Here is a 13,500-nt window from a genome sequence, read left to right as displayed (position 1 = left end):
CCTAATGCCTGGGAGTGGAGGAAGGTTTTAACCTGGTGCCAAAAGGATGACAATATTGGTGCCAGGTGGTATGAAGATAGACTTATGGGTTGTTTGCTCCCCTGCCTGGAAAATGGATGAGCCCAGAAGACATGGCCTTTTGTCACACCAAAGTTCTCCTTTCTTGTGTCACTACCTCTCTTCCTCTGTAGCTCAGTGGTCTCTAGGGGCTTAGATCGATCTGTCTTTCTGTCTGTCTGTCTGTCTGTCTATCATCAGGAGTAGGCAATCTGGTGCCCTCCAGATGTTTTGCACTATAACTCCAATAAGCCCCAGCCAACATGACCAATGGTCAGGGATTGTGGGAGTTGTAGTTCAAAACATCTGGAGGGCACCAGATTGTGTACCCCTGGTGTGTACATGTGTGTGTGTATGTGTGTGTGTATCTATTTATCTAAATTATGCAAACACACAAATATATCTTTATTTGTTTCCTATCCCATGGCCCTATTCCACCACACATACACAGGCCTACATACTGGCACTGAACGTTTTCCTTTTTTTACAGCATCAGGAGATTCTGGGACCCCTGAACATCCTATCTCCCAGGATCTTGCCAAAGGGGCTGTGGATTTGCCAACTGAGGAGAAGAAGACAGAGTCCCAGGCAGCAACTGCACAGTGTGTGCAAGACACAGTGGTGAGGGTAGAGCCAGAGTAAACCCCTGGGAATGGCTTAGGGAAGGGTTAGCCCATTGGTGGCATGGTTGGGGGTGGCTGGCCATGCCTTGAGTGTGGATGGAGACACAGGAGCTTTCCCAGAGATCCTAACACATTTACCAGGTGCTGCAGCTCTGTACAGTCCATAGTGATATGTCAGCTCCACCAGGGTGTGTGGCTGAGGAATGCATGGGCCAAACCCACAAAAATATATTGAGTCAGGTCATTGATCCATCTAGCCCAGGTTTGTCAACACGGACTAGCAGCAGCTCTCCAGGGTTTTAGGCAGGATTTTTTTCCATCTCTACCTGGAGATGCCAGGGACTGAACCTGTGACCTTCTGCAGGCAAAGCATTTGCTGTGCCACTGAGCTACAGCTAAGGAATCTGATCTGCCCCTACCCTGCTATTTTAAAGCTCCCCCGTAAGAAATCCTAGCATTTATATTATGCCCCCTGCCCCGTGCATTTCCAGGTCTCTGCCTCCCTGGAAGCCCCCACTCCGCTTACCAATGTTCCTGTGGTAGATGGGCACAAAGACGTTGACGGCTCGCTCCAGCCCCATGAGCATCAGGCAGAAGATCACCAGCCCCTGCAGCGGGTGGTTCCCCTGCGGCCACATGTACCGCATGAGGAGACGCAGCTTCTGGCCCAAATCCCTCCAGGTGGAACCGTGGTGTCTGGCATCTGGAAGCAGGGGCTGAGACACAGAAACGGAAGTCTGTGCTGGCTTGCAGTGGCTCTCCAGGGTCTGCTACCTAGTCCTTTGAATTGGAGATGCCAGGATTGAACCTGGGATCTTCTGCATGCAGAACAGGTGCCCTGCCACTGAGCTCCAGTCCTTCCCCTTAAGAGGGTTTTTTTTTTAAAGTACAGCAGAGTTGGGCAACTGCAGGAGGTCCAGGGGCCATTTTCACCAAAAAAAATGTTATAAAAAATTGGCGGTTTGCCACTGAAGTTTGGCAGAAAACAACTCTGTAACAGTTTGTAGTGCTAACAGTTAGATTTAGCACCATAGCACTAAAAGTGGCCATTTAGGGAAGTTAAAAAAAATCCATGGGGGTGGGATGTGGCCTGTGGGCCACTTGTTGCCCACCCCTGAGGTACAGCCTCCTTCATTTCTCTGACAGTTGTTTTTTAGGGTCCAAAACTGGCAACCACGTGACAAGGCAGCAGGAAGGAACTGCGCAATTGCCATCAAGGATAGTAGCAATTGTTTAGGGCAGTCTTTGTAGACGTGTAATGTGCAAAGCCTTCCCCAACCTGGTACCCTTCAGATGTCCTGGACTACAACATCATATTCAGCTGGTGAGGGGGATGATGGGAGTTGTAGCCAAAAACACCTGGAGGGCACTGTGTTGGGGAAAGCTGCTTAAAGGATACAAAGAAAGAGGCTCCTCCAGGCAAATGGAATAACATGACAGTGGTGGGAGAAAGAATGAAGACGACTCACAGGTTTTTACAGAACAAGGGAAAACAATGGGAATCAAAAGCAGGTCTGGTTTACCTGAGCCAAGCGTGGGCAACTTGTGACCCTTCAGATGTTTTGGCCTACAACTCCCATCAGCCCTAGCCAAGATAACCAATGGTGAGAAATGATGGGAGCTGTAGGCAAAAACATCAGGAGGGCCACAAATGCCCACCCCTGACATAAACAGTGTGGCTGACACTTCTCTGTGGCTCTGTCCCACACTGCTCCAGTGATAAATGAAGTAGCAAGATCACAAGGCAGAAGCAGATCATGTAGGATTTGTCCATGCCAACACATACACATTTTTAAAAGTTCATAAAATGTGGCTTGCATTCATAGATGCAGGGAATTGAGTAGTTTGTCAGCAGTGTTGTTCCAGGCACTAGGTAATAAGTGTCTGTGACATTCATGGAGCCACATTCCAGACAACATTCCAGATTGCAATGGCAGGGAGAGAGAATTACATTTTCCCAGTGACAATGTTTTGCATTTTTAGCTCTAGAAAAATGTGATATCCTTCCTCCCCAATAGCTGAGCTTTCTTGAAGAAAAGTATCTATCCTTGGGTTGGATACATCTTGCATGATGGTACTTCCCCATCCTCTCCTCTTGCTCTGCATGCCCCACGTGTGCCACAAATCTGTTCCGGAGGGTCTGGGGGGTGGGGGCGGGTGTGCTGCAGAGGGGAGGTAGAAAGCTGTTCTGCAAGTGGTTTCCTCCTGCAAATGGAACAACGTCACTGGATACAACCCCTTATGACATACGTGTAACAGTTGCATGTGTATGGTATAAATATGTAAATTTATTTGCTTGGTCATATGCCATAACATCAATACTAAGATATCAATACAAACAAAATCCAAGAGCAGCAGCACTGACATAGGTGTATCATGTATAGATTTCATTTATTGTATGAAAAAAATGATTTCCTGGAAAGTCTTGTTGCATAAAGTTAAAATGGCCTTGGCAGCATGGGGATATTCTAAGTCAGGGGCAAGTTCTCCAACTCCCATCAGCCCCAGCCAGCATGGCCAGTGGTCAGGGTTGATGGTAGTTGTTGTCCAACAACATCTGGAGAGTCACAGGTTCCCACCTCAGATCTATATCAAGTCAAACCATGCTTCTCCCTACAGTAGGAGGACTAGCTTGTGTCTGGAGTAGGGAACTGTCCTGTTCTTTATGAGGATGGGGTTTATAGTTGGTCCAGCAGGTTTCTCCAGCTTCTCTCACCTTATAAATGTGTCCTCCATGAGTTATGTACAGAAGCCATCCTTATTCCCTGACCAGCATTACCACATAACAATGCTTCATGCTGGCTGCTGTTCACATCCCAGAAAGCAACCAGAAGCTCTGTGTCTAGTGAAAATACCAGCGGGATCCTATGTGGCTGTAACAGTTTTTGTTTTGTCCTGCTGTTGGATCAATGAGTTGACTGACTGGTTCTGATTGCTGCCTCTTCTTTCCAGGCACTGCCCTCACAAACGGAGAAGGCTCAGTTGCCTGTTGCCAAGACCAAAAAGAAGAAGGCAAAAGGGCTATTTGACTGATGCAGGTGCCTGCTCACAGAGATGGGGATGCTGTGGCTGCCTTTAACACCCCTCTGTCTTCTTGCAACATCTGGAAGAGAACTGTACTTCTCACTCCAACACACAGCTGAGCCACTCTGCTCCTTCTTGCCATTTTTAAATATGGTGGCCAGGTAGTGTCCCAGCCTGCACTACAGCTGTCTAATCTACTGCCCTAGCCCTGCTAATCCCTTCCCCTTTCTTCTGGAAGCCTAGAGCTGATGCATGCAAAGTAACAAGCAGAAGCAGGAAAGTGGGTAGAACATGGACAGTGGTAGGAATCCAAATGGTGATAGTCGTGGGAGCTCCTATCCCATCGGTAGAATCTGTACCTTGCTTTGATAACGTGTCTGTAATAAAGACCTTGGCTATAAGAGTTGGCTCCGCATTGCAGTGTCTTCTACACAATACAGAATTGTGTGCATACATGGGCTCCCATGGAATCCCATCTTTCATTTCATGCACACTTAAGCCTTCTTGGTGGTGGAGAAAAGTTCAAAAATGTGTGGCCTACCAAAGGTTGAGATTGTGCTGGTCTGCTCTCTGTCCCCTGCCCAGGGCTCTTGATCTATGTTCCCCTTCCCTTGCTATTCCAAGCAGCATGTGCTTTCTCTCTTCGTACTCTTCAGCTATGTTTTTCACAAAAGTATTCTGCATAGGTATGAATGTGAAATGAAAGATATATTGTACTGATTCAAGTGAGTTCACACAAAGTGTATTTACTCCTGGGTTCAATGCTTGTACCTTCTTTGTAATGAACATTTGCTTTTTAGGCAAAGATTATACTGTGTCCTCAATATCTAATGCTCAGTCTTTCAGACCGCAGTCTTTGCCAATGAAACTTCTCCTGCTCATATACCTGTTGATGGGATGTGACCTTGGTGCCTGAGGCAGAAAGCCCAAATGTCACCTCCCCATGGTAGAAAAAAGGATAATCATAAATGAAATGCTTTCGCATTTTTTTACTCATACCACACTGCTTCTGTCTGTCCACGTTCTAACCAGCAAGGCTTCACTATACCACAGCTGTACTAACCAAGGCACTATACCAAGACAAGTATACCAAGGTTCCATTTCCATGGCAATGTTCCAGCATTTTATGCCTTTAGATATCTTGGATTCAGAGAGGAAGAAGTGGGAAGTTTACTGCAACTGCAGAGCAAGCTTCCAACCTCCTGCTTCTCGTACCTGCTTCCAGGAGCAAAAGGCAAAACAAAAAACAAAAACAGCTTGCTCTTGAGAGAAATTATAGGATGTCATTGCAGCTAGAAAACCACATTGTAGGGCAAGGAATGGAGGAGGCTTCTGTAGCACGTGATGCTAAAGCAGCCTTCCCCAGCATGGCACACTCCAGATGTCTGGACTACAACTTCCATAATCCACAGCCAGTGCAGCAAATGGCTGGTCTGGCTGGGTATGATGGGAGTTGTAGTCCAATATGTCTGGTGTGTGCCAGCTTGGGGAAGGCTGGGCTAAAAGCATTACCTTCCCCCCATTGCTGACCTGCCACTTTGGCTGGCAGTCAAATGCCTAGGCTGAACTGAAGGGCCACTCCCAATGACCATGGAACCATTCACAATGAAATTAAGTCCTCTGACCTTAGAAGGCATTGACCTAAGAAGTTGTTCTTTTTCTCTCCAGTTAATCTGGAATAATACAACTCTATGATTGTTAACAAGGCACCAGTATGAAGGACTCCAGAAGTTCATCATGCACAGTTCTGGATTTATTCAAGTATATATATTTTCTTTTTCATCCAAGTGTATTGAGTTTTGTCCATTAACTCATTTGACATGTTGTGCAAAAGTTCACACACCATAGTCCGAAGGACAAGAAGGTTACACTGAGCTGACTGTAGTGACTCATTAATCCGAAAACAGTGCTGTTTTATATCATTGCAGAATTTTAAGGATAATCTTGAAAGCTGGGGTCCCAACTTCTGGTTTTGAAACTGACTTTGAATCTGTACACAGCACAGAACTACATATTCTGGTAGAGCAGATGCTTTGCATGTATTGCCCATTGTTAATCCCTAGCGTTTCCAGGTAGGTATGAGAAAGACCTGTGACTGAAATCCTTATGATCCACTGCCGTTCAATACTGGTCCTGTTCACACATGACAATAAGCCAGGAATTCTGGCTTAATTAAAGCAAAATGTGAACAAGCAGTTTGCTTCTGCCCGCAGCCCTTTTGCTCTCACTTTGCTCCTCACATTACCAGGTAAACAAGCCAGGCAGGGGTAGGTTAGCATCTAAACCTGGGATTGTGGTTTATTGCACCTAAACAAGCCAGAGTCGTAAGCCAGCTTTAAACCAGGGTTTGTTTTTCACTTACAAATTCTGGTTTGGGTGCAATAAACCATTATTCTAGGTTTGGATGTCACACTAAGCTATCCCTGCCTGATTTGTTTACCTGCTCACGTGAGTGGGAGGAACAAAGCAGGATTGAATAAGCTTTGTGTCAAGCACACAGCTCATTCACATTGTGGTTTAATATGGCTTATTGTTATGTGTGTGAACATGTCCATGTTAGTGTAGGCAATACCTAGCTAGACTGTCTTAGTATAAAGCAGCTTCCTATGTTCAGTCTTGTTTCTTCTAACCCTTGCCAGTTCTTTTCCTCTGGAAATTGGCTTTTGCAAAGGTAAGGCCTGTCTCACTAACCTTTCAGTGTTCTTTGAGAGTGCCAATAAACATGTGGGCAGGCGTCCTCCACTAGATATTGTTTACTTGGACTTCCCAAAGGCTTTTGACAAAGTCCCCTGCCATAGACTCCTGAGCAAACTTAGCAGTCATGGAATAAGAGTGGAGGTCCTCTTGTGGATCAATAACTGTTGAAAGAACAGAAAGCAAATAGTAGGAATAAATGATCCATTCTCGCAATGGAAATATGTAAATAATGGGGTCCCCCAAGGATCTGTATTGGGACTGGTGCCTTTAAATATTTTCATAAATTATCTGGAGCCTGGGGTAAGCAGAGAAGTGGCCAAGTTTGCTGATGACACCAAATTATTCAGAGTAATAAAAACAGGAAGGGATTGTGAAGAGCTTCAACAGGATCTCTCCAAACTGGGGAAATTGGCATCAAAATGGCAAATGCAGTTCAATGTAAGCAGATGTAAAGTGATGCACGTTGAGGGGGGAAATCCTAACTTTATGTGCATACTGATGGGAACTGAGCTGGCAGTGACTGACCAAGAAAGAGATCTTAGGGCTGTGGTGGACAGCTTGATGAAAATGTCGACCCAGTGTGTGGCTGATGTGAAAAGGGCAAATTCCATGTTGGAGATCATTAGGAAAGGAATCCAAACTAAAATGGCCAATATTATAATGGCATTATACTAATCTATGGTGCAACTACACCTGGAATACTGTGTACAGTTGTGGTCACTGTACCTCAAAAAGGATATTGTAGAGCTGGTAAAGTGCAGAAAAGGTCAGCCAAGGTGATCAAGGGGCTGGAGCAACTTCCTCATGAGGAAAGGTTACAGCATTTGGGGCTGTTTAGCTCATAAAAGTAATTATTTGGAGATCATAGAATCATAGAATAGTAGGGTTGGAAGGGGCCTACAAGGCCATCGAGTCCAACCCCCTGCTCAATGCAGGAATCCAAGTCAGAGCATCCCTGACAAATGGCTGTCCACCCTCGTCTTGAAGGCCTCCAGTGTAGGAGAGCCCACCACCTCCCCAGGTAATTGGTTCCATTGTCGTATTGCTCTGACACTCAGGACGTTTTTCCTGATGTCCAGCCGGAATCTGGCTTCCTGTAACTTGAGCCCATTATTCTGTGTCCTGCACTCTGGGATGATCAAGAAGAGATCCTGGCCTTCTTCTCTGTGACAACCTTTCAAGTACTTGAAGAGTGCTATCATATCTCCCCTCAGTCTTCTCTTCTCAAGGCTAAACATGCCCAGTTCTTTCAGTCTCTCTTCGTAGGGCTTTGTTTCCAGTCCCCTGATCATCTTTGTTGCCCTCCTCTGAACCCTCTCCAGTTTGTCTGCATCCTTCTTCAAGTGTGGTGCCCAGAACTGGACACAGTACTCCAGATGAGGCCTAACCAGTGCTGAGTAGAGGGGAACTAGTACTTCCCGGGATTTGGAAGCGATGCTTCTATGAATGCAGCCCAAAAGAGCATTTGCCTTTTTTGCAGCCACATCACATTGTTGGCTCATATTCAGCTTGTGATCGACAACAATTCCAAGATCCTTCTCGCTCGTAGTGTGGTTGAGCCACGTATCCCCCATCTTGTAACTGTGCATTTGGTTTCTTTTTCCTAGGTGCAGAACTTGGCATTTGTCCCTATTAAATGCCATTCTGTTGTTTTCTGCCCAGCGCTCCAGTCTATCCAGATCACTTTGAATTTTGTTTCTGTCTTCCAAAGTATTAGCTATCCCTCCCAATTTTGTGTCATCTGCAAATCTGATCAGCATTCCCTGCACCTCCTCCTCCAAGTCATTAATAAAAATGTTGAAGAGCACTGGGCCCAGGACTGAGCCCTGCGGTACCCCACTCGTTACCTCTCCCCAGCTTGAGAAGGTCCCATTGATAAGCACTCTTTGAGTCCGATTCTGTAGCCAACTGTGGATCCACCAGATCGTTGTTTCATCTAGCCCACTTCGAGCTAGTTTGCTCATCAGGATATCATGGGGCACTTTGTCGAAAGCTTTGCTGAAGTCGAGGTATATGATGTCTACAGCACTCCCACAGTCCACAAGGGAGGTTACCTGATCAAAAAATGAAATCAGATTTGTCTGGCAGGATTTGTTCTTGACAAGCAGCATTTATTTTGTTTGTATTTTATGCTTATAATGTACTGTACACCATGCAGAGAGCTTTGGTTGTTGGGTGGTTTAAAAGTACAGTAGAATAATACTAGAACCCAGGGTCATCCTATGAAGCTGATTGGTGGGAGATTCAGGACAGATAAAAGGAATACTTCTTCACACAGTGCATAATTAAACTATGGCATTTGGTACCACAGGATGTAGTGATGGCTACAATTCCCACAGTCTACAAGGGAGGTTACTTGATCAAAAAATGAGATCAGATTTGTCTGGCAGGACTTGTTTTTGACAAATCCATGTTGGCTTCGAGTAATCACGGCATTGTTGTCAAGGTGCTTCCAGATGGATTGCTTTATGATCTGCTCCAGAATTTTCCCAGGGATTGATGTCAGACTGACTGGTTTGTAGTTCCCAGGTTCCTCCTTTTTACCCTTTTTGAAGATAGGGACAACGTTAGTCCTCCTCCAGTCATCTGACACTTCCCCCGTCCTCCATGATTTCTCAAAGAGAATAGACAGCGGTTCTGAGAGTTCTTCTGCCAGTTCCTTTATGACTCTAGGATGCAGTTCATCTGGCCCTGGAGATTTGAACTCATTCAAAGTAATGAGGTGTTCCTTGACCATATGCCTGTCGATCTCAAGCTGCAATCCTGCCCCTTCAGCCTGTACTTCGCCTTTGCCAGGGGGGTCATAGACCCTCTTTTGGGAGAAGACTGAGCCAAAGTAAGAATTGAGCACCTCTGCCTTTTCTTTGTCATCTGTTATCGTTTTGCCATCCTTATTTAATAGCTGAACAACCATTTCTTTCCTCTGCCTTTTACTATGCACGTAGCTGAAGAAAGCCTTTTTGTTGTTTTTAACATCCCTTGCTAACCTCAGCTCATTCTCAGCTTTAGCCTTCCTGACGCCATCCCTGCAATTCTGTGCTATCTGCCTGTACTCTTCCTTTGTTACTTGGCCTTCTTTCCATTTCCTTTATGTGTCCTTTTTTGTTTTCAGGTCATCCCTAAGCTTTTTGTGAAGCCACATTGGCTTCTTCTGTTGTCTTCCACCTTTTCTTCTTGTTGGAATTGCTTGTGATTGTGCCTTGAGAATTTCCTTTTTTAAAAGCTCCCACCCATCTTGGACTCCTTTTCTCGCTAGCATCGCTTGCCATGGGACCTTACTGATCATTGTTCTGAGTTTATGAAAATCAGCTTTCCTAAAATCCAGGGTACGCGTTTGACTACACTCGGCTTTTGCTTCCCTTAGAACTAAGAACTCAAGTACAACATGGTCGCTTTCCCCCAGAGTTCCTGTAACTGCTACTTTATCCACTAAGTCATCTCTGTTGGTTAGGATCAAGTCAAGGATAGCCCATCCTCTAGTTCCTTCCTGTACTTTCTGTAGGAGGAAGTTATCCGCCACACAAGTCAGGAATTTCCTGGAGGGGCCATGTTTTGCAGAATTTGTCTCCCAACAAATATCGGGGAAATTGAAGTCCCCCATTACTACGACATCATGCTTCCTTAAAACATTGGCTATTTGCTTTTCAAAAGTTTCATCCTTGTCTTCTCCTTGATTGGGTGGCCGGTAGTAGACTCCGACCACCAGGTTCCTTTTATTCTTTGCTCTGTTTATTTCAACCCAGATGCTCTGGATGGGGCTACCAAGCTCCTCCTCCTGTATTTCTGTGCAGAGATATGTATTTTTCACATACAGTGCAACCCCACCTCCCTTTCTGTTCCTCCTGTTCTTTTTGAACAAGTTATATCCTTCAATTGCTGTATTCCAGTCATGAAAGTCATCCCACCAAGTCTCAATTATACCTATCAGGTCATAATTTCCCTCTTGTATTAAGAGTTCAAGTTCGTTCTGTTTGTTTCCCATACTCTGGGCATTAGTATATAGACATCGAAGACCATGTGCTTCATAGTCTGGCTTTCTTCCTACATGTGTTTGAAGACTATTATTGGGCACTATCAGAGCTGTTCTCTCCATTGCAGTGCATGCGCCTATGTCCATTGTTACCCCCAACATTACATCTCCCTTCCCCGTAGGATTCAGTTTAAAGCCCTCCTGATGAAGTTCTTCATGCTGTGGTGAAGTTCTTCATGCTGTGGGTGTATAAGATATGACAGAAGTGTATAAAATTATGCTTGGTGTGGAGAAAGTGGATAATAATCTCTCATAATACTAGAACCTTGGATCACCCCATGAAGCTGAATGGTGAAAGATTCAGGACAGATAAAAGGAAGTTCACACAGTGCATAGTTAAACTATGGAATTTGCTACCACAAGATGTGGTGATGGCCACCAGCTTAGACTACTTTAAAAGGGGATTAGACAAATTCATGGAGGAGAAGGCCATCAATGGCTGCCAGTCATAATGGCTATATGTTATCTCCAGTAGCAGAGGCAGGATGCCTCTCAGTACCAATTTCTAGGGAACACAAGCAGTTGGATGCTGTTGCCCTCATGACCGGCTTGTATACGGTTGAATACATGTGTCATCATGCCTGTTGATCAATAAGCAGCGGTTGCATATGACTGACATACTTCAGTCACCATATCTGGGAAGTTCACTTGCTCCCAGCTTCCTCATGCTTCCCTTCCTTTAAAAAGTTAAGCATATTTTAAAAGTAATTTTTGTTTATTTGCATGCATTTGATCTGACCAGAGTGATAAAACTGCACTTCTCAGCACCCTAATAGTTCCGATTATGCCATGATGGAAGTTTAGAAGTTGATAAATACTAGGACATCAAACCCAAACATCACAAACTAAGTTTGCAAGTACCTCTGTGAGGAAGACAGAGGACAGATACGTACAGACTTAACTTGAACTTGACAGCATTCATCCCTCTGCAGGCTAGGCTGCTTGCTCTGGGCTGTATATGCCATGTCTGTGAAAATATCATGCAAGCATGAAATCTGGTACTTTTACCGGAACTTGGAATCTTTTAGATCTGTCATCATCATTTATTTATTTTTAAATGTTGGACACACATGGGCAGCAGCATCTTTGAAACCATAGAGGAGCTGGCTAGAGCTGCTGGCTGGCAGTGTGTTTGTGTGTGTGTGTGTGTGTGTGTGCGCGGTGCATCACTCATAGCTTATAATTCTTGAAACCCATGGTAGCTCTTTGCTTGCTCCTGCCCCAACAACCCGTCAGTCTTCAGTATCCACACATTTCAACATGCATTAAAAGTCCTAATTCTTGGGGTAAAAATACATTTCACTTGGTATGGAACTATATGCCAACATACTCATGCTGATCACAGAGAGACCTTTTTTTAGGCACATAAGCCTACCTCTTTCTGTCTTGCTGTATACACTTCTGTCTCTCTTCCTCTGCTGTTTTCCTCACTGCCATTCCCTCCATGCACCCTTTCATTCTAGAAGCCTTCCTTGTCTATGGCCTCATTGCTTCAGTTTTCCTGACCCTCCAGGACAAGACCCGGTATTCTGATGGACCTCACTGTGTATCTGGAGCTACGTGCCAAGGAGCTGGAACCATTTTGCATGTTTTTCCTTGTCACACAGTATGAATATAATGTGGATTGTTGATAAGAATTCATCGTATTTCTTAGGAGTGCCATTCATAATAATCTGTGTATGCTAACTGAAAGTGATCAGTAACAGATGTGATTAGTTCTGTGTGTGTTGTGAGATAACTGAGTAACAAAAAGCATTCTTGGAAATAGAGTGAAGGCTGCCACAAGTGGGCTAGTTAAGTATTGGAAGCAGAAAGCTGCTTAGCTTAGCAGGGATACCTTCATCTAGATGTTACTGGTGTCAATGGCAAACCTGGCTACATTGAGAGAAAGAGGAATAGTGGTATGACCAGGTCCGAGACTTAGGATGAAGTCATCAACTCAAGAGCTATAAAAAGCAAAAGCTTGATCCGATTTCCCAGAGAGATCCTGAGAGAATAAGAAGCCTACCAAACACGATCACCTAAGCTCTGCCAATCATGCTTTCCAGAAAAGTAACTATAAGATCTTAATCATAACTGCTTTGTAGGTTGAGAGAACAGAACTTTAATTTTACTAAGGAATATACTAGCCATGATTTCTATTATGCTTCTAATCATTCTAATTGCATTGTATGTAGTAAAGTATTTTGCTTGTTTCAGTATTTCAAAGTTTTGTTATTCTCGAATACTGTTTGAGCAATAAATATATATTTTGTGGTGCCATTTTGTGTTATTTGGCTTGAAAGAAGTTTCAGAGACCACAACCCATGTAAATTAATTCTTGAAGCCCAAAACACTCGGCTGAGATTCAAACATCTCTTGCTGAGTGAAGTCTGTCCATATTGCCGCAGTTTTCTCTCTTGGTTAGGTGAGTCACAGACACACTTGTTCAAAGAAAAGAAGTGAGCTAGTCAGATAGGGCAAGAAAGAGTTACCCATCTCATCTTAGGATGAGGGGAGCCTGTGACTCTCTGTGAAGCTTTGGTTTTCTGAGAGAGCTCTTGTAATCTCAGTGTCATGGGCACAAAACCCCGGTCTCCAGCAGCCAGGGATGGAGCAGGTTGTTACTCTCACCCTTCTCTTTGATGGATTCTGAAGAGGGAAACAAAACATCCCACCTCAGTCCTTGCTACTTACTTGCTGTTGGTGGAGAGGATGAAAAGGCTTATGCACAGCCAGGCCTGTCTAGTTCCAGAGCTTATATTTCCTCTGCCCAAAGCACAGGTGACATGGCCAGCCTTGGGGAAAGGGAGGCATGGGTAGCCATTAGCCTCTCTTCTGCTATTCCAATATCCATGCATGCATGCCCACACATACTGTGCTACCAGCAGTATTTTGGCCCTGTCTTGGCAGCAAACTTGCCATCTGAATCTGTCTGTGAAGATCTTGGGCATGGGGCAAACAGGCCAGTCTCTACAGAAAAGAATAAACGGACACAGATCTGATGTCAGAAATGGGAATTAAAAAAAAACAGTGGCAGAACACTTCAGCCTCCCCGGATGCTGTGTCACTGACCTTAAAATGGCCACT

General features: G+C 44.7%; 1 protein-coding gene across 5 annotated transcripts in view; it reads left to right on the top strand.

The window, feature by feature from the left end:
• Positions 1-12,689, top strand: part of NHEJ1 (non-homologous end joining factor 1) — a 139,944-nt gene extending 127,255 nt beyond the window's left edge. For 3 of the 5 annotated variants that reach the window (XM_084805603.1, XM_084805586.1, XM_084805593.1), the window contains 3 exons: positions 548-678; positions 1,172-1,513; positions 3,633-12,689. In XM_084805603.1, the coding sequence (XP_084661729.1) occupies positions 548-678; positions 1,172-1,486 (446 nt within the window). In that variant the 3' untranslated portion in view covers positions 1,487-1,513; positions 3,633-12,689. The remainder of the gene's footprint in view (positions 1-547; positions 679-1,171; positions 1,514-3,632) is intronic. The other 2 variants (XM_084805613.1, XM_084805623.1) reach the window with 1 other exon arrangement.
• The last annotated feature ends 811 nt before the right edge of the window (positions 12,690-13,500 follow it).

This window comes from Heloderma suspectum, chromosome 1, assembly GCF_057233095.1.
Source record: "Heloderma suspectum isolate Gila_16-S chromosome 1, 16-S_ref, whole genome shotgun sequence".
Classification (NCBI taxonomy): domain Eukaryota; kingdom Metazoa; phylum Chordata; class Lepidosauria; order Squamata; family Helodermatidae; genus Heloderma; species Heloderma suspectum.
The sequence above is the reverse complement of the archived record's forward strand: the minus strand, read 5'-3'. Positions and strand labels throughout refer to the sequence as shown.